A 26,611-nucleotide genomic window follows, 5' to 3' on the forward strand; every position below is an offset into this window, starting at 1 on the left:
GGCACCTCTGTGGCAGCTGAAGAATCCCAATGCACCCTACAGACTTTCTACATATGTACAGCTTATTGTCACTCGGCAGTGAAGACCGGCCACCTTCATGGCCGCGTGTCCAGGCAGGGAACTCCACCAAAGGAGTGGGATCAGGAGCGACAGGACTGACTGTTCTGGGGCTGGGGCAGGGCCCAAGCCTACCCAGGGCTCTCACAGACACCCATCTGCATTTCCTGGGCTTTCAGTCAGACCTGCTACAATGTGAGGCTGCAGGGGGTCTTTTCTAGCTAATGGCAGGATGAGTTTGATGCATTGTGCCAAAGACCTTTTTTTCCCTGACCTGGATTAGAGCCTGCCCTGGGAACAATGGGATGGGCTGCAGCCCAGCAGAAAGAATTTGCTGAGATGGCAGGCTCTGAGGTTTGCAGAGCAGAGCAGAGCAGAGTGCATACCTGCACTTTTTTGGCATGGGGCTCAGTTTTGGGGGGACATAGCTGTTAACCTGAAGCTTTTGAACGCATTGCTGCACTGTCCCAGCCAAGAGTTGCTGCTGTAGTCCTAAAATTAGAAATTATATTGGACATCTAAACGTTTGCAAGCACATAATTTTCTGCCTTCTGTAAAAAAAGATTTTTCTGAGTCTCTGAGAGTTCTGTACAGACCTGTTGGCACAAAAGGTCTAAGTCATCTTTTGAAAGGCATTGTCTTACTTGGTCGAGACTTTGGCATTTAATGGAGAAGCAGCCCACTGAATGGCTCCTGTCTGTCAAATTAAAAACAAAGGCTGTCAAAAGACTTTTACCCTATCAGTCTTTTCAAACTTGACCAACCAGTTTTGTATTTAGAAGTTTAAAAAGTCACATAGTTACCCAGACCCCTGGTTTAGGTTCACAGGTGCCTTCAGGACTCTGTACCTGAGATTTGCTGAGTGCCTGGGAGCCTGGAAGCTCCAGGAACCGAACACTTGTCAGGATCATACTGTGAAAGCTTGTATTTGGTTTCATGCTCTGGGGGCTATAGCTGTCCCCTCCTTTCTCAGAAGATTTTTCCCTCTTGCTTGGCTAAATCTAGTTTCAAATCTTTAAGTCACAAGGCTACAAGTAAAAAATATTACTTGAATTTATTCTTTCCAGTATTCTGAACTAGTCTCAGGGCTGGACGGCCCTCTTGGGAACAAATAATCCATCTCTGGGCATCTGCTAACTCCTAGTAGAGAGCTACTGTTAACCTTGCCCACTGTCAATGTCGCTTGAAGAGCAGAAATATTTTTGACCAGGAAAAATGTATTTACCTAACTGAGATATGCATTCACAGAGAAATTTGGAACATTTTTGCCTTTATTTTCTGAATAAAGAAGGGAAGTATTTGGCTTGGTATTTTAGTGTGTTGATGCTAAGCACAGAATTCACTTTGTGAATTAATAACTGCAATTCCATGCCAACAGCAAAGGGGACCTCTGCTCAGTGAGCCATAGGAGGAAACAGAAAGAGAAAGACTAGGCACAGTTGTTGATCAGTCTTTCCCCTCGCTGGCTGAAAGACAGGTCTGCCCCACATTCCTAGAGAAATGTGGAACACAAGGCTTTCAGTAAATATGATCACAGTGGCGACATTTGGGTATCACTGCCGTGTCAGGCTTTAAAATACATCAGTTATGTGTACAGTGTAGATATTACTGTAAGGAGTGAGCTGGCATGTGGAAACAGGGAAATACAGGGACATATGGGGCAAATAAGGCACTGTTACCATGGTAGTACCTTTCCAGTTGAAAATCTTAAAAGGAAATAATATTCAAGTGGCCATTTTAGCACTTTGCTTAAAAATATCTTTTGATTCTTTCTCTATCTCTCCTTTTCTCTTCAACTTTTTTCTTTTCATGTGCTCCCCGCATCCTGCACCTTCATACAGTCAAATCATCTGACCTGGCCCGGCTGCTGGCTTTACTTAGCCTGCTCAGGGGTCTCATATCAGCAGCAAGTTCAGCAGGTGCTGAAGGCCCTTCCACTTCATCTCTCACCACCTCCTCTTCTGCTTTCTTCACCCCTGGCTCTTCCTGAGGCCTTGGCTGCTCCTCCTCTCGTTCCTCCTCCTCTGCTCGTACCTTCTCCTCTTCTGGTTCCTTCGCTTGCGCATACGATGGTAACCTCTCATCAAACGCCCTGGAGAGATCTTCCAGTGGTCCCATCCCAATCTTCTCCTCAAACTCATTGTAGGCTGATGGAAGGGGGCTGGGCTCAACCCCTACTTCCGTGAGAGGGAAATAGTGGGACACCGGCTTCTCTTCTTCCAGCAGCTTGTAGCCTTTGGCCTTTGGGATGGAGGGGACTGCGATGGCATGGAGGGGCTTCTCTGGGACCTCTCCAAGCTGCTCCTCTGCTGGCCTCCTCAGAGCCCTCCGGATTCTTTTCAAGATCAAATGACTGATCTCCACCAGGTTGAGGAAGAGGGACACGGAAGCCACCACCAGCATGAACATAATGAAGATGGTCTTCTCCGTGGGCCTGGAGACAAAACAGTCCACAAGATTGGGACAGGGCCACCGCCCGCAGCGGTAAAGGGGGAGAATTCGGAAGCCATACAGGAAGTACTGACCTACTATGAATCCCACCTCAAAGAGGGTTTTGAAAATGATGTGGAAGATGTACGTTCTCAGGAGAGTACCTTCCAGGCGAAACTTCTTGGTTCCATCAGGGTTGTTGCCTTTGTTTTGGTTTGGAGCCAGGGGCAGCTTCTCTTCATCCACCTCAGCTTGCTGGCGCCTCTCAGCTTCCTCCCTCTCTTTCCTCTTCTCCTCCATGCGGACGTGGTGCACAGCATGCCCGAAGTACATGAGTGAAGGGGTGGATACAAAAATGATCTGCAGGACCCAGAGCCGGATGTGGGAGATGGGGAAGGCCTCATCGTAGCAGACGTTCTCACAACCAGGTTGCTGGGTGTTGCACACAAAGTCTGACTGCTCGTCTCCCCACACGAGCTCGGCAGCCGTGCCCAGGATCAGGATGCGGAAAATGAAGAGCACTGTGAGCCAAACTCTCCCGATGACAGTGGATTGCTCATTCACCTGCTCTAAAATATTCCCCAAGAAACTCCAGTCACCCATTTCTTACGGTCTAAGGGAAGAAAAAACAAAGAGAAAGACCACAAATTATGCTAAATTTTAAAGATTTCAGGTTTTCCCGCTGATGTCTTTTGTTGCTTTGAGAACAGAAAGGCAGGCGGTTGCTTGCTTGCTGATTTGCCTGTTCACAATGATTTATTAGCAGAAGAAGGGCTGGGAAACCAGAGCAAGCTGCCTGCTAAATTCTTCCTTCCATGGCTCTAAATGGGCAATTACTTTTCAGCCAGGGAGTATATTTATCTCCTTTTGCAGGTGAGAGTCTTCTGTGGCGCCTTGTAGGCTCAGTTCTGTGAGTCTGCTTAGATTTTGTACACGTACAAACACTCACCAGCAATACAGTGGAACAGATTTATCAGCAGGCAGCTGCAGTGGTTAGAAGAGAGGGTGAAGCTTTCAAATACTCCTGCACCAGAACCCCTCTCGGGTCAAACAGATCTCAAATCTGCACTCATCTTGCACCTAAACAAACATGAATTCTCTCTAGGTTGCAAATGTCAATCCTACTTTAACAATCACTGTTGGCTAAGAACAGCAATTACAACGCCATTACTGTGGTAGCAATGCTGTATAAGCTTAACAACTGCTATATAGATTAGTTTTGCTACATAGAATATGTTATATGCAATATAATTATTTGTGGCTATTGGGACTATTCTTCGCACCTCCTTCTGAGGTCGATTGCCACGCTGACAGTGGAACCAACCTGGGGAAAACACCACAGTCTCTAACTGGGACCTAAAATGCTATTTGCTGTCTCTAAAATGTCAGTGCCACTATCTCATGCTAACACAGAGCTGGAAGCCAGCTGCAGATACACTATTGGAAAGCTAAGGCAGTCATCCATTTTCGAGTAATGCAAGTCAAATATTACATCTGTCATTACTTTTGCATTATAGGAAATTATTCCTAGGTCAGGGCTTCATTCTGCATATCCTGACTTCCCACTATATAATTTCAGGCAAGGGAAGATTTATGAATGAGTAAAATAGAGATGAAAGTTGTTTTGTATGGGTTGATTTAACACATCACAGCAGTCTGAAGTCTCTGAGGAATGCGGAATATTACAGTGGCCCAGAAAGACCAACTTGTAGAGCATGACAAGTGAAACAGGGAACATTATTCATAAAATAGCTGTTCACAGGGATCTAGAATTCCATCTCTTAGATACTACCTCCATCTATAGTTCCCTAAATGCAGACACATACACAAGCACTCGGAAAAGGAAGGTACAGTCAACAGCATGAAAATCTGAGTATCTAAACTTCCCTCCTCCTTCAGATACCACTGGGATATATTTGTAATGCCATATGTTATGACACACCAACGCACACCAGTCTGTTTCAACTACTCTGTGTACGTAGTCACACATAGACAAACACGGAAAATATTGAGAATTCTATGGCTCAGGGGAATTTCACAAATTTTCAATCAAAAAAAAAAAAAACACAAAAAAAAGCCCCACAAACTTATGATGGCATTTTGCTAAAGCAAGATGGACTCATATTCCTTGCCTTCAAACCTCACAATATTTTTACCCCAGACAGCCATGTTAGAAAATGAAGAACAGAACACAGTTCCTCAGCTTGCACAAACACCTCGCATACATAAGTGGCAAACATATAATTTAATCACCAAGGAAAATTGCTACTTTCTCAGTCATTAAAGTCGTGTAAAGAAGTGTGTTAATGTCAGCGCTTACATTAACAAGTCTAGCAGAAGATTATGCTGTTTACATACATTATCTAAACTGATTTAAACATCCTCTTTCTGCAAATTCACAGAGCAAAGTACACCCCCCAGTTACCAATCACGTGCAACTCTGTAAAAAACATGACTACACACAGTACAAGCTTCATTGTCTCCCAGGCACCTCGGTTACCTCCATCCCCTTCTCCCCCTGAGTCACACTGATATCTACACTATCATATGAGCATTTCCACTGCAGCCCTCAAGAGCAACATTCTAGGTGTGATAGACTTCATCACACGGAAAACTCTCTGTACAAGAGAAGAGAAAATGTTTCCCTTCTAACTCCATCGCACGTCTTGCTCGCAGCTTGCTATGTTTGGCTAAGCCCTCCCTGAGATCACTTCCAGCTGGCCACGTTCTTCACAGCTCTGCCATGCCCATCCCCTCTGTTTTCTGCAAGTGGAGTGGTTCGAGGTTGCTCAGTCGGTTCAACTGCGAGCAACGATATTGGGTGGAGGGATGAGGAGCTGCACAACCAGTCCGAATGCCTGGGGTTCCACCTGCAAGCAGTCTGACCCTCCAGCCTCAAAAAAAAGAGGTATTTAGGTAGCCACCTTTCCCCTGAAATCGCCTGCCATGAGGAAAGAGCAGGACTCTGCCTAAGCCCGCTCAGAGCCAACAGATTGGTGTTGTGGGCTCTCCCGGGCTGGCTGCAGCCCCCCGCCCTGCGCTCCCAGACGTCGCAACCTGCGCACGCTACCGGCGGAAGGGGCTCGACAGGTTAAGGATGGGGAGCAAGCAACTTGCCGCTGTCAGAGGCTCCACCGAAGAAATGTGTCCCCCTCCTCTCTTGGCACTCTGTAGGGAAGAGTGAACTTTTGTCTCTCTTCTTCCCTACCCTAAAAGCCCCAATCTTGTCGCACGACTGAGCAGATATGACTGAATTGGCTCTGATGGTGGGTTTTAGTTGCCCTGCAATATTTAAGCTCCGAGCCAGACGGCTTTATGAAGTGAGTGACAGTCAGTGACGTGGGGAACAATAGGGAGAAAAAAATAGAGAGAGAGGCAGAGACACAGAGGGGAGAGTCCACTGAACATGAAAAAGCAGAGGGGGGAGAGGAACAGGCAGCAGGCAGTGAAAACCTAACACATGCATATATGGGAGTTTGCTCAGTTAAGCAGGGACCAAAGCATCTCTGCAGTTCCACTGTGGTTCAGCACAGCTCTGTGTGTGTCCACACTCGCTGGTCTTTAGGTGCTGTGGTGTGGCAGGTGAAAAGGGAATACCAACATCTCTGATGGTGGCAGCATTAATTGAATGAATTTGTTACCCTAACGCCCAACTCTGACAGACAAGTTTCATTACTCATTTTCAGGCAGGTACTGAAGTACTGGGTTTATATTTGGCATTATCGGATACTTTGGTCTGCTCTTTAACATCTTTTACCTGGAAAAAGCAGCAGAATGGGAAAACAAGATTATCAGTCAATATTAATCAAGGCTGAGAAAGATCAATTTTTACAGCCTCACCTCTCAGCTCTGCTTATTTTTTCTTCCAAATGCATCTTACATGTGCACATGCATCAAGAATGTCTAAACCAAACTGTTTTGTTAAGGAGCACAGCTGAATTCCAGCAGCCCAGCACACAGGAATGTTACCCCAGGCACACTTGCCTGCCACCAGCCACCTGCAAAAGTGCTGGAGAGGTCAGAGAAGAGAGGAACCACAGGCTCAGTAATGCATCCACAAGTACAACTAAATGCCCTGAGAGTTTTAATTACAAGTCAAAGGCTATAACCTTACTCTGAGGTATGGTTTTTGTAGTCTCTCTGGAGGCATTGCTCAGAATGTGCTCTTGGTGCTCAGCTCTGAAGAAAAAGAGGATTACTGGAAGCAAGATTTGCTAAGCAGTGATACAGATGCCAGGCTCACAAAGTGATGAAGCAGCAAGTACCTCTCCTCTCTCTTTATGCAAACTCAGCACTGAATTTAATTTCCCGGAATGGCACTGGGAGACACTCTGTCTCCAGAAATGCTATCATTTGAACGAGATATTAAAACATGAGGGCCACTAAATTTTGTACCTTCAAACCAACAGTTTCAGGCCACTCTTCTGTGTTTCTGGGCATTTGTGTCCATGTAAGTTCAAGCTTCATCTCAGGAGTTGTCTTCCCAAACAGCTTTTCAGCTGATTTGCGGAGCCGCAAGGTCCGAAGCACAACTGGAGGCAGAGATGATGTTTTTCAAACTGGATTTCAAAAAAGCTGAAGTGTGAGAGATGAAAAATAATAATATTTTGCAAGAGGAACCAGTCTGGAGACACAAAAGAAAAATTACCCTCAATGCACATAGTTGGACTGAAAGTTGTATTAAGAATCCTTACGAAATCACTCTCCTAAACAGGGAAGCAGTAGCAGAACATTTTTTAGCCCAATGCCACATAAGGCATGGGAACAGTCTTCCTGGAGAGAGGACACACAATGGAGAATTCACAAGTCCCAAGAACACGACATGAATAAGAAAAGGCATGGTTGGATAAATGAGAGGAATAAGGAGAGTAAGGAGGAGGAAAGATCACCTTTGTGGTTTTGTTTTGCTTTGCTATATACTACTGAGATAAACGAGTATCAATGCATGAGTGAGTGGTCATCACTGCCACCCTCAACCCCTCTCTGGGAAGCAGTAAGAGAGGGAGGAACAGTACCACCAGCATCCAGCACTTTTAGAGAGTATCTGCAGGCTGGTGCATCACAGAGGGCAGGTGGTTCAGATGTTAAACTTCCCTTTTCAAACCAAACCCATTCCTTTTCAAACCAAAACTGTCTTTTTGGAAAACTCAGCTCTAGCTGAATGTGCACATCCCTTTCTAGGCCTTTTCTTTCTAATATAATGAGCCAAACCCCAAATCTGGTATGCAACTACATGGCTGTAGTCCATCTCTAAATTACATCCAGCTACTGTCAGAGACCTTTCCCATTAACCTTCTATCTGCCTTTTGCTAATGCTATCCAAATATCAAACATTGTCTGACAAGTTGCAGAACAGCTTGCAATATGCAACTGATGCAGAAATTACATTGAAGTCTGTGATTATTGGGTCTGTGTTACCTTCATCCAAATGATCAGGGCTGACTTTCTTGGGTATCACAGAGTGCAGAGCCTTTAGCATGGGGTGTGCCCAGTTTGCAGGACATTTTTGGTTTATGGAAAACCGGAGTCCCTTCATCTGGAGGCTTTTTATGAAAGCATCACTGAGCTCTGGGTCAGGTTCTCCAACTCACTAGGGCCTCCTCCCTCTGAAGAGAAGGGTCTAAATGAAAATGAAGCAGGGCAGTGAGGAATTACTGTTGTACTGGGCTATGCAGAGAAGTGACTGCTTGAGATGGGCATGAAGAGGAGAAGGCAGAGCACAAGAAGAACAAGAATCAAGGACTTGATTCTCCTAGGCACAAGGGTAATGCTGGAAGTCATGCTGCTTTGTAGCATGAAAGCAGTGGCTGTGAAAGGAAGGAGTAGAGACCATAAAAGCAAAGGTCGACAAGCCTGGACCTCACGTGCAGCATGTGACAATCACTGAGTCTACAAAAGAACTGCAGCACTGACAGTGCCAGACTGAGAAGGGCAAACACTTTCAACCTGTGTACCGTGGTATTTATGTTCTCATTAGGCAACCTGTAGATGTGCTGAGTACTTTCATCCCCAAAAACAGTGCTAAAAATAGTACCAGCTAGTGAAAGTAACACTGTTAACTCACAGTGGCTTTTCCTTGCCTTCGGGACTTTTTTTGCCTTCAAAGTCATGGGCATCTCCTGCACTTTTCAAATATATTTTCTTTTGGAAAGAAGTTTGCCTCATTGCTGACTTCTCAACCTTTATCTGCTTTGAGGCTGGCGACTGAGCTTCTGTCCCTGGCACCACTGAGTCTGTGAAGTCTCCACTGCAACTCAGCCTTTTGCTCAAAGACTACGAGGTCACTTGGGGAATGTGGGATTTTTCATTCCAAACGGATTTCCAACACAGACATGATGTCAGGACAAGGCAGGGCCATGCTATTGAACAGCTCTGTTCATGCATGATAGCAGATTGTGCAATTATATAGCGCACAACCCTGGATAACGATACCCCTCCCTCAAACAGAGTTATCTTCTGGGGATCTGCTTAGCTAGGAAGTGGCACACGCTTCCTGTTCTTCTGCTGAGCACACAAACCTCTCACTTGTGGCAGAGGCTGAACACTGGGCACATTCAGCCTCCCTACAAGAAGCTGGGACCTTCACCCAGCGCTCTCCTGTGCCAGACACTCACCCAGCTCTCTGGTAGCGTGTGTCCTTGTCCATCCCAGAGCCAAAGGGATCTATCCTCTCATCACCAGATTTTATCATCTCTCTGCCACCTACTGGCCTCAGAAATCATGTAAAGTGCAGCCAGCCCTGGACAAATCTTTAAGCAGACCTTACCATGTCCCTGCAAGCCTGGCAAATGTCACTGCCTGCATTTTTAGGGCCAGGCTCCCAGATTTTTCCAGGACTCTCTCCAGACAGCAGGTGGATATGAATTGCTGGGGAATATATTTTGCTAGGGAGGTGCAAGCAAACCATAAAGAAAAGAGAGGGAGGAAGATATAAAGCATCAAGGAGGAAGAAAATTGGGGAAGTATGTAACTGGAGGGCAGGAACACAGGAGAGGTGAAGATAGGGCTGGGTTGTGCTGAGCCTCTAGTGGAGGATGAATACTTATGGGAAACATGTTTTTAATTTAAGGGATGGAACCAAACTAGACAATTAATAAAGATAAGCAGGGCAAAAGTGAATGTCTTTCAATATCTGTTAAATGCAGTTCTTCTCTGAAAATTACTGTTCTAGGAGGACCTGGGGAATTACAGGCCAGTCAGCCTAACTGTGATACCTAGAGAGATATGGAACCAATTATGAAACAATCAATTTATAAGGAGCTAAAGAACAATAAGCTGATAAGAAACAGCCAGCAGGGAATTTTGAAGAACAAATCATGTCAAACCAAGATAATTTCCTTCTTTGACTAACAGGCCTGGTAGATGAGGAGGAAAGGGTAGGTGTAAAATACTTTGATTTCAGTGAACAGATAGAAAATACCTAGATTACATGCTCCCAGAGCACCAAGCAGAGTCACCATGCAGAAGGTACACAGGTTGAAGTACCATAATCAAGGGTAATTACCTGGGCTTCACTTTTCCAGCTGGGAGAATTGTGTCCCTGAAGTGCTGCCTCCAGGGCTGTTCAGTATTTCCTTGAGCGTCTTGGACAACAGACTAGAGGACAAAAGGAAGAGGATGGCAGCTGGGCTGGGGGTCAGCAGTCCCTCCTGAAGGCAGGAGGCTGAAGTGATTGGAATTTGAGAGGAATGTGAGACACTGGGGAGCTGGGCTGCCTCTGCAGAGGTGACTGCACCAAGATCCAGCTCAGGAAAGGGCTGCACAGACACCAGGCGTGCTGCTCCAAACTCAGTTGTGAGCGGTCCAGCAGAGAGAGCTGGGTGGGACCCAGTGTGTGTCTGTTAAGTGAGATCCCCACAGAAGAGGACAAATCTCATTCTGAGGTGCTTTAATGCAGATTTTGTGTATAAGGCAAGGGAAGCAATTATTTTGTGCATTTATTTGATACTGCTGAGCTCCCAGCAGGAACAGTGTGTCCACTCCCAGGCACTACACTTTACAGGAGATGCAGACAAGTTGGAGAAAGTCCAAAACAGAACAGAAAAATGATAAGAGAGGTGGGAAAAGCCCCATGACTTACAAGGAATGGATAAAATAATTGAGTTTGTTTTCTCTAGGAAAAGAACAACGGGAGGGGAGGCATGATAACAGTCTTCCAGCGCATAAACATTTGTTATAATGGGTGGAGAGACTAAACAGTTGTCCCCCACATTCACCAAAAGTAGAAGAGGAAATAATCAGCTTAATTTGCAATAAAAATGATATAGCTAAACATTAGAAAAACACTTTGCAATGGCAAGAATAGCAAAGCACAGCAGCACACTGCTTGGGGAGGCTGTAGAATCACAGGAGGTTTTTATGAAGAGGTAAACAAACATCTGTTAAGGATGATCTTACCTCATAAGCAGAAAAACAAACAGGGGGAGAGGGAGGCTTTCTAAGGCTCTATGGTTTTGGGTAGGACCAAAGACCTGAAGAAACCTCAGGGAAATATTTTCAGTTGAAAAACACACACAAAAATAATAGTATGTTGCCACCAGTTGTGAAAACCCAGCCTGGGGGGACACCAGCTCAGAACTGGGAGTGCAAGCAAGGAATTCCACTCGAGTTAATTATCTCCTCTGGAGCGGGGCTAATTAGCTGGGGCAGTGAGAAGCACGGTGGAGCTGTCCTGCTTCCCGCTGCTCATCCCGGCTATCCCTGCAAGGAGAGCTGTCCCCAGGACACCTTCAGGGCGGTCACGAACGAGTCCTTTGCCTCCGCTGAGGGCTCTGAACGTGCTGCAGAGTTAGAGGTGTTTGCTCACCATAACCAAAGCCTGTTTTGTCGCCCAGCCCAGCCTTTCAGAGGTGCTGGTTTGACCTTGTCCCGGCGCAGCCCGGGCCGCTAGCGGGCGGTGTCTCCGCATCCGTGCGCCAGGGATGCTCCCAGGGATGCTGTGCGGGACCAGCAGCGCCGCGGGCACGCTGAGCCTTCTCCGGGCTGCACCCCGCCTTCCTCTTCACTCGCTTCTTAAACTTCGGCTGCAGATGCAAAACTAGCACGGCAGACGCAGGAGAGTTGTAAGATGAGAGGTTGTATGAGAGGTGATGCTGTAGTGACTATTCTGAATACGATTTTTTTACTTTTACAGTGGTTAAGCAGATGGAGTTAAACTGACATAAAGATCATTTTGATGCCTCTAATTTTACCTATAGACTCAGTGTAAACTTTGTTGACAAAGCACCTTTTTTACTAGTACTTTCACCTGAACCTGCATCCCTTTTCCAGCAAATATTTCATAGGTATACCAGCTGACCTGCATGATTTCCCCTTTGACAATAACATGGTTAATAATAGCAATTTCACCAAAATTATACCAATAGTAAAAATTCATTAAAAGTACAAAGTAAGGCAAGAAAGATGAATTCTCACGTGTCAAAGGTAACTGCAGAAGCACCAGGAAGAGAAGAGTTCTCCTTCAGACACATTTCATGGATCAGCATGATTTCACTTAAAACCCGACCAGACTATTTCTGGAAGCACAGACCTTTACAAGAGTGTGTTAGTTAGAAATTCTATGTTCTTAGAGCATCTGCAGTGGCATTTCTGAAGAGCAGCACTGGGGCAGGGCCCAGAGCTCACAGGTAAATTGTTAAACATGCAGTATGCAGCCATCATACACAAAATGCCTTTCCCTAGGTCCCCATATAACCTCATCTTACCTGTCCCTTTCCCTGCCTCCTGCCTAAAACTTTGCTCCTGTCACAGAGGTGGAGCACATCACTGAGAAGACATAAAAATACAGGCATGCTGCACACTTAAGTGGTCCATGGACTCAAATTTCTCGAGGTTATAGCCCTTCCACCGGTGCTGAGATCCTCAGGAGAGGAGCAGAGGCACTGCTATCAGGAGCTGGGAGGGATCAGGCCAGCCAGGGAACATGTTGCTTACAGCCAATCTGGGCTATGTGAAGTGGATCCAGGGAAAGCAGTGACAAGTACCTGATAATACTTCTGGTAATTAATTGCTCCAGGCCTGCCAGTAAAAGAGGAGCTAATAATATCTCCCAGCCTCTTGAGGGGATCTCCATATGTTTGTTTTATCAAGACTTTTTGTGCAATCTCTTAACATTCCCAGGCAGAAGGAGCTAGAAGGGACAAAGCTTCTGAAAGATGGGAACAAGTCTGTATGCCTGGGAGCATCCCCTGTTACCTCACTGTCCATTGGGGTTTTTGCCTTCCAGTTTTTGATGGGGGCTCATTCCCTTCTCCTTTCTCACTTCTTCTGGGCTTTTCTCACACCACCAGGGCCTGCCTTGCTGAGTGGAAGGCTCAGGGCTCTCAGGAGCGTTGTCACCACCCACTCTCCACCTTTATCTCCCTGCCTTCATTTCCACACCACGGAACCACACGGCGTAGGTGCACTCTGCACACAGGGTGTGAAGGTGGCCCAGGAGAGCTCACCAGCAGGCCAGGGCAGGGATGGGGATAGCGAAGCATTATCTCTCCTTCCCATCCCAAGAGATGTGCATACCTGCTGTGCACTTTGGCTGACCTCAGCTTCCCATTTCCCACAGCAGAGCGCATTCCCAGCCTCTCTGGGGAGGACATCCGTGGGGATGGTTCCTGTTTCCCTGCCCTTTCAGTCTTCCTGAGCCTGATATGATTGTTTCTTTGGGCACAGTGTAAAAGATGCCAGCAAGGAACGGAAGCCTCTCATGCCTCAGCAATTCATTAAGAAGTAAAGGAGGTTATTGAACTTGGAAGCTGTTGAGCCAGTCATTCTCGTTTCCTGATCAAGAAGACAACCGGCCCATAGATACATCATTCATCCAGAGGTGTTCAGCATTCACTGAAACAACTTGGCTTCAAACTAATAAACAGCCAGATGGAGAGAGTCAAGGATTATCTACATAAAGATCTGCCAGAAAACATAGGTGGGAGAGCCAAAGGGCTTTTCCAGTTTGGAGAGGCCTGGAGATTTTTTCTTCATTATTTCCAGCAAGCTTCAATCCCTTGCAGCCCTGTTAGCGCTCAGTGAATATGATATTCTTAGGAGGAATATGGTTTAAACATGTTGGGATCCTTTCAAAAGAAGCATGGAGACTCTCTGGGGGTTCCCTGTCCTGTGTGAAACCTGGCAGAATTTCAAGGAGCTAATTTCATTCCATTCCAAACTTCTAAATCCCACCTTAGCACAGCAACTGTAGAACACTGTTCCACATGCCCTGAACTATGAGGCCCCATTCCTGTCTGGTTGATAAACACCATCCCAGTGAATGCAGCTATTACAGGTAGCTCCTCAGCAAAATGTAGGCATGTTTTCTAATGGATTGTATCTCTCCAGTCCCCAAAGCTCTGAAGCAAGGACATGAGCTCTGATATTTCTGTTTGCTCCCCTGCTTTGGCCCAGGGTGCTGCAGGTTTGGTGTGTTTCTACTCCCCCTGAGCAGTGCTGAGTTTATGCAGCTGCAGCCCTGACTCTGCCTTTCAAAAGCGTGCCCTCCTTTACAGGAACACAATATAGAAGTCAAGTCCATTCCAGTACATCCTCTTTAGCTGCACACAATTGTGGCATTCCTTTCCAGTTTATATTCATCAAGGCTTTGCCTGCCCAGGGGACTACAGCTGTAAGACATTGCAATAAATGCTGGCGTGGTTTGTAAGACAATATTAAAATCAATAGGTGTAGCCCTAAGACTGAGTAGGGCAAAAATAAAAGTACTTGCTAGCTTGTTTGTGACTTTGAATTACAATTTCCTAGTTATCAGTATTCAGTATTTATGAGTTGGGGCTCCAGTAAGAGGATTGATGATTTGGATGGATAACCAAGAAATACTGGAATATGGCAGCACTGGTTACTCAAGCACCCACCAAAGAAAAACTTAAGTTTTGCTTAGCTTAACACATGACAATGTTGCTGACTCAGACAACCTTGAGGATTTTTAAACGTTCTTAACATCTTCCTCATCTGCAGACCTTAAATCCAAATAGAACAAAACTTGCGTTTCCCTTATCAGGATGGGTAAAGTGATAGCAGAAATGAGAGGCTGGTAGCAAGTTCCCTGATCCCCAGCTCGCTGCACTCTTATGTGAAAGCAGAAGGAGGTCCAAACTGGTAATGCAATGCTTTAAAAGATATGTTGCTTTAAAAAGTCCTGTTTCCCAGCCCTGAAAAGAATTCTGGGCTAAATAAACACTGAGAAAGTATTTAAATACAAAAATATAAATAATCACTAGCAACTGCTTAAAAATCATTTACAAGGCACCAAAAATACACAACTCCCCAGTAAAGAAGGAATAGTGCAACTGAAAAAACACAACCTGATGTAAAATTGAAATGAGGCAGCTTAAAGTAAGGTATAACACATGTAACAAGCAGTATGAGAGAAACTGAATTTAAATTAGAAGATAAGAATTATAAAAAATATGATGGAGGTGAAAGGGAGGGGGGGAAAGACTGACAAAGGTCTTTTTTTAAAAAGTAAATTAAGACCAGAAAGAGTCTGACTCATAGTATTGATCTGTTATCAGATGGAAATCTTAGATTATTCAATAACAATGCAGAGAACAACGAAAAAATCAATAAATACTCCTATCCTACTGCTGAGAGGAAAGAAAGTAGTTGATGAAGACCTTGGTAATGACATGTCTATTCCTGTACTACCCCAGAGGAGTTAAATACCACCTACTAAATCAGGCATTTTAAATCACCAGGACTAGGTACCTGGCACTGAAAATGTCTAACTTTTGTTAGTTTTGGGGTTTTTTTCATAAGGTGCATACATAATTCCAGTATTATGTTGATCTTCTGTACTTCTTGGATGCAATGGGTAAGTCCTGGAGGAGAAGAAGAAATCCCATAGTTTGCCTTTTTTTAAAGACTGTGTAGAAGGGCATAAATATTTTATAATAATCTGATAATTACTCACAAGTAACTACAGACCTGTGATAGGATCTCAGACCTGAACTAAATAATGAAGTGGCTAACAAGGAACACAGGGAATAAAAAGAAGGAAATATAACTAGGGGCAACCAACATGGGCCTACAGAAAATTCACCCCCACTGAACTGTGTTCCTACTTTTCTCCAAGGAAATTGCATGTACAGTTGTTAAATATAACAAAGCTGGTACAATATACTTGAGATCCTGGAAGGCAGTTTCCCTTCTATCATGTGGCACTATGATTAAAGAACTTGCTTGGCATAAAAATAAGACAGCAGTCATTAAACAGACTATAAATGACCTATCAGACTGGTTCCAAAACACAATTGAGAACTAGAAGTGATTGGGGGTTTTTCCATAGTATGTTTGTACCAAGGTCCTGGAGGGTGTTTGGCATCAGGATATTTTTAGTAATCAATAATCTGGAAGAAAACATCAAACATTTTACAAAAGCCACCAAGTCCTGGAGAGGGATTGTGAAAAAGGGCACCGCAGATCTGGAGCACACCTGATGGCTCAGAGGGTTGGACAAACACAGCCTGGGTTTGCTTTATCCCTGGGAAGGGAAGGGCAGCTCCTGCCCTTCCGCAGGGAGACCAGAGCTGTAGCTGTGCTGTGGAGAACTTTGTCCCAGGAAGCAGTGACTTCCTGCAGGGCTCTGAGCTCCGGGCAGCTGAGGAGCTGCATGGACTCCCACTGCACAGCTTGGGCTTGACACACAGAGGCAAGGTGGACACACCTCAGTCCTGGTTTATCCTCTGCTGTCAAAAGCTCCTGTTACGTGTTCTCCGTGACCTCTAGTTTAAATTTTAAAAATAGTGCTCATTTTCTGGTTCAAAAGCCAGCTTATTTTAATGGCTACCTGCCAGCTTGAATGAAGAAGGTGTCAAGGTACCCCCCAGAATTGTCTTCTTACCTCGTACTGAGCATGTGAGATTGCAGATCTACACGTGGGCTGCTGGTATGTAATTTTAAGGGCTCAAACCTGCTCATCTCCAGTCCACCTCCCAAAAACAATGTATTATTTGTGAGGTAGCCCAGAAAGCAGAGTCACAAGTGGTGAAGTGCTGCATTGTCCTGAGGATTCTTACACAGCATGAGGGTGCCAGCAGCCTCCTGTTTGGTACTGCACCATTTCAACTGCATTGGAGCACAAACACCAGTCCTGGAGAGCTGTTGATGAACCTAAAAAGACTTCTGAACGACCTGGAGACAGACACTTGCATGAACCAGTGTCTTGCATCTCCCTGATGCCAAAGACCAGTCAATGATGAGTCTCAGATGTCAAAGGCTGGAGCCACCTCATTTTTCTGCCAACTAGTCCAGTGCTGTTTCCATGCTTTGACATTCAAAGAATGCAAACATGGATGTCTTCGAAACGTCAGTCTTGGGAAAACCAAAGTCTGCCAAAGAATTTAAGGAAAGGTTCTTTGTTTAAGGAAAGGATGCCTGAGCTTGTCTGGGTAGAAAGGTCTCGTTCATGGAACAAGAGAACAAAATAAACAATATTGGGTTTCTCCTAGTGCAGGGCAGGCTGAAGCTGGGACTTCTAGAGGCAGCATTTAATCTACAGTGTGTCCTTAGAGAGAAGATAGAACTTCTGTACTTCTGTACTGATAGAACTTTCCGTGTGAAAGGAGATCTGTGAAACTGCCAAGAGATTCTGATGATCCAGGCCCAACTCTCCCTTTTAGGCAAGGTATTTAACAGTGACAAAAGTAAAGATGGTTGGAGGCAGACCACTCATCCCTGGCCCATGGAAACCAATGCCACAGGCTGGGCCTGAGCCCTGAAGGACTGCATTTATTTATCCAAGAGGTTTCAACAGCTGTGTTTGCTACAGAGAGGAAAATGGGCTTCTTGGGAAGGATTTCCATCCGGGCAGCAAAGTCCCCATGCAGCAGGGACAGAGTGTTCTTAATGACTCATTAACTCGGCTGTTTAGCACAGCAATAAGCCCTGGATAAGGAAAGAGCCAAGAGCAGCCCTGATTGAGAGAGGGGTGGGGTAGAGCAGAGGTCCTGACAAAACCTTTCACCTTTACTCCTCACAACCAGCTCTCCACCTCGGTGGCACCACGAGCACAGCCAGCTCTGGTACCACTGGGAACAAAACCACGGAATGGCACGTTTCTGGCAAGAGCCATGGAGGCCAAAAGCTGCAGGGCCTGGAGAAAGGGAGAAAGTCTCCTGGGGCCCGCTGTGCGAGCACAGCCGCGCTGACCGCGTAGCGATAACATTGTGTGCCGAGGTTGGCACACTCTCCAGGTGAAGTCACAGGAGGAAAAAGCTTCCCACCCCGCACAGCCTCGGCAGTCACATCCACAGATCCTCGCACGCCCCACCCAGCCAGCCCTGCGGCCCTGCCGGGCTTTCCTCCGCTGCCCTGCGCCAGGACTGGCTCACAAGTGGCCATTGTGTTTCCTAGGAAGTTCTGTCACTGTTACAGCACGCTGTGTGCAAAGGCTCAGAGCCTCTGCTGGCACCTCTTCATGCTGTCCCAGCCTCCACCTGCATCAACACCCATCCTTCTCCTGCTCTCAGGCCTCACACATTGCACCTCTGAGTCTTCCACAGGCAAGGACTTGGCCTCTGACAAAGTTTAAGTCTGTGGGGAATAAGGTAAGAAATAAAGCAAAACCTGGCATCAAGGGAATATAGTTTTTCCACCAAAAAATATAAAAAAATTAAGATGTTCATTGAGGTAGCAGAAGGAAGAACTCATTCTGGTTTGGCTAAGAAATACAAGAGAGTAACAAGGTTTAAAGTTTGAAATGGATGACAGAGCCATAGATTATGGGATGTAAAAGGAATGCCTTGATTAGGCTAGAAGAGAATTAAAGCACCATTGATAGATGACAATTAGTCATCACTGACCACTTCACTGGACACTAATGAAGCTCCATTTACTTTGGGATATCAGAGCAACATTACCCAGTAAAAAGGTGAAGCAAACACTGGTGAGTGTTTGCACAGGGCAGGGTGAAAAGGAGCAATGCCTGGGCTGAGGGGATGCCTTTGCCTCTTGCCCTGAGGTCCCAGTTCTCAACCCCAGAGCTGCCAACAGCTGTGAGCCAACATCTGACTGTAATGCCAGAAAGAAGTGGCATGATCATCCAGACCCACATCTTCACAAACTTGCGTCAGAAAACTTGGCAGAAATCATTCCCATCTCCACAAGGGTCCAATTTCTGAAAAGAATCCAGCCACAACTTTAAAGCCTCATGGGAAGGATCCTCCAAAAGCCTCCCTGAGTTTTTCTAGTGGTTAATTACAGATGATGTTTAAAAATAGTGGTTCTTCTCACATCATTTTTTGGGGATTTTAAATCCAGTTTCACATTCCTGTTTTTGGGTCTTAGTGCCCCTCAGTCTGCTAGACCACAGGAAGTTTTTTTCTTCTTGTAGGTATATATAGACACTGAAAAAAGTTAGTCTTCAGCTTTCCCTTTTCACCCCACCTCTTGAACCTCTTTTACTGGAAGGCACACTTCCAATTCTTCAACACCCTCAGGCATTGTCCCTGAAACCTCTTCCATCCAGGAATTACCAACAAAAGCACTAAACAGAGTACATGGGAAGTGACATGTTAGTGCTAAATCACACACACACACTCAGCCCTTCCTAGAACCATTCAGTTTGTGGCTATTTACTGAAATCTGCATGAGTTCCCCCAGCTACAGCATCCTCCTGGAATTCTGTAGTCAGCCAATGAGCTGCACCAGCCCCCACTCCTTCCTGAGACAGACTTGCCAACTGATAAATGCAGCCTGTATTCCTTATTCTTTGACATGTGACTTACAGCAGCTAATGTTATGCTTGGCCCCATCCTTCTGAGTCATCCAGACTATTGCAGTAATGTTCTTTTGGTTTGTGGTTGGGATTTTTTAAAATATTTTTTTTTCCAGATCACTGATTTTTTTGAGTCATTCCTACTGATCAGTTCCTATCTTGCTGTCTTGCTCAATAGCACTGAGCCACAAGTGACCAACTTTCCAATGTTTACTCCTGCTTACAACTACACATCTCCACCCATTTGGAGAACTGATGGGTTTCCTGTAAAGTCCCAACATCTGTACTGCAAAAAACCAGCAGCAAACCTCTCTAGAAGCACTGTAGCAGCACCACTTATTCCTGCCTCAGCCTACCTCGTGTAATTTGACTCTCAGAGCTTTAAGTAAAGCCAGCATTTGATGAATGTTTCTGTAGAGCCTACCACAAACAGGACCATAATGAAGAAAGTTTTCCCCTTTCTGGCTGGAGCAAAAACAAACTTAAACACACTCTCAGCTCCATCCTGTGTCAGAAAAAAAACAGCCTCGATGCATACTGAAATACAGGATTTCCACAGGACTAGGCACCAGGGAGATGCATGACCTGCAACAGGGGAGGTGAATCAGGAGGTTAGACAGTCACAGTTTTCTTTATAGTGTACTCACATCATCTTTTCAGCTGTTAAATACACAAATATGGGATTACATTGCCATGCCTGGTTGCCTCAGGGGCAGTGTACAAATTACAAATAAGCAAATATATGGATTCCTTGACTTCCAAGGGATTTTTTGAGATTAACTACTTAACCCCTAATTACACCAACACTAGCTGGCTAATGAATAAGGTGAGACAACACCCTTGGCTGGTAAGATGCACAATGGAAAAAAAGGAATTTCATCCCATGGAGGAAAAAGGCTCATGGATCTGGCAGTCTTACTGTGCAGATTTCCCATCTGGGAAAAAGGAATATCTGAAGTTTCACATTGTACTGTAGGATCACTGTACAAGAAGGTATGAAACCCCATGGCTTTGCTCTGTGCAAACAAAGGGTCCAGGTGAAACAGGTCCTACCTGGACAGGCACTTTTCCCCCCACTGTCATAGCTGATGAGTGTGAGAACAACCTACCTCCTAGAAGATTTTAGTTTAGCTGTAAGGGGCGCTTCTGTTCCTGCATCATCCACGTGGTTTGCACTTCAGTAACCTTCACTTCAGTCCTCTGACTAGGACCAGGCAAAACAGCAATGCTTTACAAATAATTCCAAAGCACCAACACCTTGCAAACTCCGCACCCCAAGGAATGGCTGTGGCCTGTGGTGACAGACACATGGAGATTTTTTATGCCAAAAGCCTACATGCCAAGAAGAGCTTCAGAGACTCAAGCTGCAGCACCACTGTCTTCAAGCTAGCAAGAGGGGTAAGGATAAACACAGCATCCATGACTACTGCATGTGGCACTTGCCCTGTGATCCACAGAGTAAAATACCAAATGCATTCCCTTGCTCATATCAACCTTCACATTACTTTGGGGAACACAGGCTTACTCAGAAATCTGATACAGAGGAGCCAGACCATGCTAGAGCCACAGCACCTCCCCCAGATGAATTCGGGATCGTTATATAGGTGATAAATTCTACTCTCATTGAGAGAGCAGCAGGGCTTGGGGATCCATCATTTGTGTACTTGCCCCCACAGAGGGCCTTAGCCTAGCTAGCTGAAAAAAATACAGTGTTTATACAGTGTATTTAATGGCTGAGCCACTTCTCCATTGTACAAAACAACGTTAATAGTTCTCCCACCTTTGTCTAATTATTTTCTTCTTCTTTCCTGCTTTCTTTTTGTTTTGACTCCTTCCCCTTTCTGTGTCTGACTGCTTCAGCTTGATGGGACTTTGATTTCCTCTTTGGCCCTTGACTCTGTCTTCAATACCATCTTCTTGGATGATCTACACCAGTGGCACTGGGCACTTCTGTCCCCACAAGTGATGGGCTTCATCCTCCCCACAAAAGCATATTTCAGTAGTATTAGACCTGTTCAGAAAAGCAGACAGCTCCTGAGTACTGTTAGGTCCGTATTGTTTCATACAGGAAGAGCCTGTTTATAGCCTGGGGCTTGCAAGGAATTTGAAATGCCTTCTTCCACTTGGAGGGCAAGCAGCTGAAGAGAGCAGGAATCCTGCCTCCCCTCACAAATATCTTGGCATTCCAGATATCAGCCTTACCTTTAGATCCTGCAGCCCAGTAAATATGCTATCACATATCCCAGTGCTTACCCAGCCTATGCAATCTGATAGGCCACCTATACTGAAGGGGGTGATTAACATCTAAGAAGGGATGGGAGGTGACCTTCCACACAGCCATGATATATTTTTGGGAAGGGCAAGGCAAAGTCAGAAGGTCTTATTAAACTCTTTGATCATTTAAGTTTCTGGTTACCAAATAACCACCAGTATCCTTTCCACAAACGCATTTATTCTTAGCTGCATGAATTCCCATCCCCACTTCTGCAACATTAGTGTCTACTCCTAAGCTACATCTTTCCTCCCAGCTAGCCCATCATCCCCCAGCAGCTCCAGTAACCCATTCCCCAAATGCTCTCCTTTTCCTGGCTGAAAACATGCCATGCATCTTGCTTGCTGCTCCCTTCTCTCACCTTCTACAACATCCCAGTCACTTGACATGAGCAGCCAGCAGGACACACTTTGAAAACTTCCACTTCTAAGACCTCCACACAAAGAAAGTAAGAGAATCTGCTTAGTTCATGAAGTTCTCATAGCTTCTCTCGTTCCCCTGACAGTTGTACAGCTGTTACATCTGCTGCTGCTAACTAGACTCGTTTTCAGCAAAGCACAGCAGGAGCTAAAGAAACCTAATTCTGGCAACGTTGTAACACCAGAAACACTCCCCCACTTTCATTAACTTCATGCTCTGCTTTTTATTTTCTCTAGTCCCTTTTTTCTTCTCCTCCTCCTCCCGTTTTTTCTGGCACTGTGAACTTTTTCACCAGGTCAGCAGCAAACAGGAGCAGCTCAGCTGGGAGCTCACACCCCCTCGCTGCTGCACAAAGAGTGGAGGTGGCTGGCACTGGGTGCCTTCGCAAATACCAGCCCCCTTAGGGGATGCCACATCAGGTATCCATGGGAAAAGAGTTGCTGAGGGCATGGTTTCATAAGGACATGGATATCACACACCCATAGCACGTGTGTCCATCTGAGAATGGGACTCACCACCTTGCTGTCTTTCCTGCTCTGTGTACAAAGTGGGTGTCGTAAAGCACTCGAGAAAAAAAAAAGTGATAAAATTATAGTAAGTCAGGCTGGTGTTGATGTGGCCCCATAGGTCACTAATTAAGTCACATTTCACAAAAATATGGGAAAAAAGAAGAAAAAAATCAAGATCAACCCTTTCTCCATTTGACCTCAAGTGCCTTGGACAAAAGGCTCCACCCTTCAGGCTGGAGCACATTCTGGAATGAAATTGACTCAAATCTGAAGTGGAAGCTCCTTGAAACGTCAAAGAACAACCTGTATGAGATCTAGCCCTGACAGAGGGGTCCCAGTGGAAAGAAGCAAGACCTAGATGCCATCCTCAGGCTGTTACAAAATACAGACTTTGAGGGCATTACTGACAGAGACCAGGGGGCATCAGCAGCGCCGGAAATCCAAGTATTGCTCTCAAAGGGCTAACAGTGGGTGCCAGGGGGCAAATGGCAACAAACACCTTATATTCCCTTGCCCACCTCCTAGCTGGGCAGACAATCAGTATCCATGACAAGGGGAATTAGTTATTCACTGTTTTCAAGGTGTTGTGGTCTCAACGCTGCCCAGTATGAACAAAGTCAAAAAAAAAAAGAAAATCAAGAAGACCAACAATACTGACATGCAGTGTAATAAATTTTGAAGGCTTGGAAAAAAGAGACCAGGGGGCATCAGCAGCGCTGGAAATCCAAGTATTGCTCTCAAAGGGCTAACAGTGGGTGCCAGGGGGCAAATGGCAACAAACACCTTATATTCCCTTGCCCACCTCCTAGCTGGGCAGACAATCAGTATCCATGACAAGGGGAATTAGTTTTCACTGTTTTCAAGGTGTTGTGGTCTCAACGCTGCCCAGTATGAACAAAGTCAAAAAAAAAAGAAAATCAAGAAGACCAACAATACTGACATGCAGTGTAATAAATTTTGAAGGCTTGGAAAAAAGGCTTAGATGCATTTTCAATCAAACAATATAGACAGAAAGTCAGGTTTCAGAGGAGAAAATGATGAGATTTCATAGGTTCATGTTCAAGGCAGGGCTTAGACACAGTAACAGGCGTGGGGATCTGAATGTCACTGTCAGGGAGAAGAGCAGAAGGGCTGGGGTGATGAAGAGTGGTGCTTTTGGGAAAAGGCCCAGGTTTCCCACACAGAGTTACAGATGTTGGTGGGGGATGATGGAAGACTGGAGAAATGGTGAGGCTCTGAAATAAAGAGATGCTAGCAGAAGATGTTGGGCAGGAACAAAAGAAAGCAGAAGAAGAGAACACTTCAAAAGTACAGAACAGATCAAAGTTGGTGGGAAAAAAGTGAAAGACTCCTAAAGGTGACTGGGGCAACACTAGATATTCCTGTGAGAAGAGCTTTGGGACTATGATTTTGAAAATAAACTTTGAGGTATCCCTGCAAGTATTGGAGAATAAGAACTTGGCAAAGCTCATGTCAATACAGGGAATATGGAAGGAGTTTGCTCCATTCTGCAAGTTTGCAGCATGTGGAAGTGATTACAGGGATGATTCCAAGAGCAATGCTATATAAGAGATCTGGGTTAATAACATTCAATAATAACATAGTACAGAGTAGAGCTGTAGCCAAAGAAGAAAAAAAATATGCCAAGAGCTGTATAAGCCTATTTTCTGAATAAGATATAAAAGAAGGACAGCAAGTCAAATTGAAACCTTTCATTGATTTCTCTGCAAGTTTCTGTTGTTAACTATAACTCCTTTCTCTAAAGCAGTCCCTTGTTTCACTTTTAATCACTTAAAATATTTGGACCAGTAAAGGTGAAGTCAAAACTTCAACCACAAAATAAAGGACTTTGACTCCATGTTCTGTGGTAAAAAGTTGAGAGGTTTTTTTCTCAGCAAGGAACTCTGGCATCATGGATTTTCCCTCCAGTTCAGGAAGGACACTAAGTTTAAAACCCTTTAAATTTTTTTTAACAAAACAAAAGTAAAATAAAGGAAAAGGACTTCTAAATTTCATACTCAGAAGGAAAATTATTCTTTCCAACCAGTCAGGTTTCATTGTTCTCCTGTAGTGGCAAGATACTGTTCACCAGTTTGGCAGCAGTTACAGATTTCAAAAATTACATACCTGCTCAGTAGATGCTCAGGGTTTTATATTCAGAGAGCCTCAGTTCAAACCATCAAGAGGACTCTCCCAAGTGTATCACTGCAAGCTGCTCACCTGTAAAAAAACCAAAAAATTAATTAATTAAAGCTACCTTTAAATTGCTGTGGGCCCACAGGTAGGCCTAGAGGTAAGGCAGCAGTAACGTGGGAAAATGATAGCCTTTTTTCGTGATAACTAAAAAAGTACCAGAACTACTTAGGTGTTTAATACCCCAAGAAAAAGAAATGTTATTACTGGAAAAGAAAGAAAGAAAAAAAGGAAATATACAAAAAAAAAAAAAACCAAAAAAACAAAACCCTGGGCATTCCTTCCCAACTTTATTGTTTATAGCTCGGAGAACTAACATCCTGCAATCACTTCATATGGCTAACACTTCCAACTGTGCCAGGTATGGGAAAGTCCCAGCGAGCCCAACTTCTGCAAACTCCTCTTCTGCCCCAAAATTCCCTTGCTGCCGCGCCGTCCCGTGGTGCACACCTTGGAGATCATCCCGCCCTCGCCTTGTCCCAGGTTTTGAGCGTTCCTTTGTTACCTTGCTGTGCCCTGGAGCCCGGGCTGGTCTCTGGCAGCTCAGCTCCCATGCTCGGCAGGGTTTTCTGCAGGGCTGCTCACAGATCGCCCCGGCCGCGGCATTTTATCGGCGCCGCGCGAGGTGAGCACGGACACGATAAGGAAGCGCTAAAAGTCAACGAGGTGCCACTGACAAGGACTGGAGCTGGGCTCTCGCTTCCCCACGGCCCACGTGTGTGCTGACACTGAGCAGCCCAGGCTCCTTCTCACCAGCTGCTGCCTTGGAAGGAGGCACCTTTTGCCCTCTCCTCTCGCTGTGCAGCCTCCTGTCCGTCTGTCCGTCCATCCATCCCATCTCCATTGGAAGCAGTCACAACTCCAGCCCTGCAGCGAACAAATTTTTTCATATGGAAGGTCCAAGGGTTCCTCAGTGAGCATTTAAGAGGTTTTTCTTTGCTCAAACACGCTGATGGATGTGTCTCCTGGTTGCTTCATGCCTGCCCACCCTTCCCTCCCAGGGAGGAAAGATTTGCTGCCTGAAGTGACTTCTTTCCCAGGCAAGCATTCCCGTATGCCTGGAGCAGAGCCCCCAGCAGCATGCCTGGAGCAGAGTCCCCAGCAGCATGCCTGGCATACACCCCACAGAGATTAGCCCCCTGCTCAGGCAAGCCCCAAGATCTGGGAAGCCTGCTGTGACTAGCAGCTTGATTAGGACTTGAGTGTTTTTCCACCAGATTTTCAGGGGAAGATGAACAAGCTCATGAGAAATTTATTTCTGTCGTGCACCCACTGTCCCTGAGCTGAGTCCCACAAAAGAACAGGAGTTTAACCAGGTCACAGGGCAATAGATGCTGTTAGAGTAAAAACATCCTGGACCCATCCTTGCCACAGTGACCATTAACTCAACATGGCAAGAGCAGAGACAGCCCAGCTGGCCACAGACTGATTAGAGTGTTTCAAAACAGCCTGAAACTCAGGAATCTGGACCCAAACGTGTACCAAGGACATCCCCTCTACCTGAGCTGACACAGGTGGGGCCCAGTGGCTCAAGCAACACTACTCTGGAGAGCAACCAACTCACCACAGCACTGCTACCAGGCAGAGACACACAGCAAACCCCCACAACCTCTGCAAGAAGCTGAATGCCTCCCAAAAGACTCCCTTGTATTCCCAGGGGGTGGGTGTGGTTGGCTCAGCTGCTCCCTTCCTCAGCTGGTGCCAGTGAAGCCCTTATGAGCAGCCTCAGCACAGACAGCCAGGTCTGAAAAGAAATGTCCAGTTCATCTGCAGGGAGTCCCCACCTGTGCAAGGCTGAGCTGCACTGAGCGTTTAACCAGCCCAGCTGTGAGATCCTCTGACACCTGAATTTGCATTCACAGAGAGAAGAGAGAGTCACTTCTTCTTGGTGTGTCCTTTTTGGAAAACACCTCCTGAGATACCTGTGCTTTCTGTTTCCTAGTTTTCAAAAAACCATGGGCAAAAAGAGTCTCTCCCTACTCCCTGAGATCCAATACATCTCACCAATGGACC

At 45.5% G+C, this 26,611-nt stretch overlaps 1 protein-coding gene across 7 annotated transcripts; it reads right to left on the reverse strand.

The window, feature by feature from the left end:
- On the reverse strand, positions 1–25,140 carry GJA8 (gap junction protein alpha 8). Of its 7 annotated transcripts, XM_041480295.1 has the most exons (6): positions 25,104–25,140; positions 24,533–24,625; positions 20,985–21,215; positions 20,314–20,496; positions 6,883–7,062; positions 1–3,100 (listed from the first exon to the last, which is right to left on the reverse strand). In XM_041480295.1, exon 6 carries the CDS (start codon positions 3,088–3,090, stop codon positions 1,891–1,893), a length of 1,200 nt encoding a protein of 399 aa, XP_041336229.1. In that variant the 5' UTR covers positions 3,091–3,100; positions 6,883–7,062; positions 20,314–20,496; positions 20,985–21,215; positions 24,533–24,625; positions 25,104–25,140; the 3' UTR covers positions 1–1,890. The 7 variants fall into 7 exon arrangements, with proteins under 7 accessions (XP_041336229.1, XP_041336227.1, XP_041336228.1 ...); XM_041480293.1 differs by lacking the exon at positions 6,883–7,062; XM_041480294.1 differs by lacking the exons at positions 6,883–7,062; positions 25,104–25,140 and adding an exon at positions 25,049–25,089.
- Between the last annotated feature and the right edge of the window lie 1,471 nt (positions 25,141–26,611).

Source organism: Pyrgilauda ruficollis, unplaced genomic scaffold (assembly GCF_017590135.1).
Source record: "Pyrgilauda ruficollis isolate IOZ18807 unplaced genomic scaffold, ASM1759013v1 scaffold50, whole genome shotgun sequence".
Classification (NCBI taxonomy): domain Eukaryota; kingdom Metazoa; phylum Chordata; class Aves; order Passeriformes; family Passeridae; genus Pyrgilauda; species Pyrgilauda ruficollis.

Excerpts from the sequence above, each read along its gene's own strand:
- GJA8 (XM_041480298.1), bottom strand. The coding sequence starts at position 3,090 with ATGGGTGACTGGAGTTTCTTGGGGAATATTTTAGAGCAGGTGAATGAG.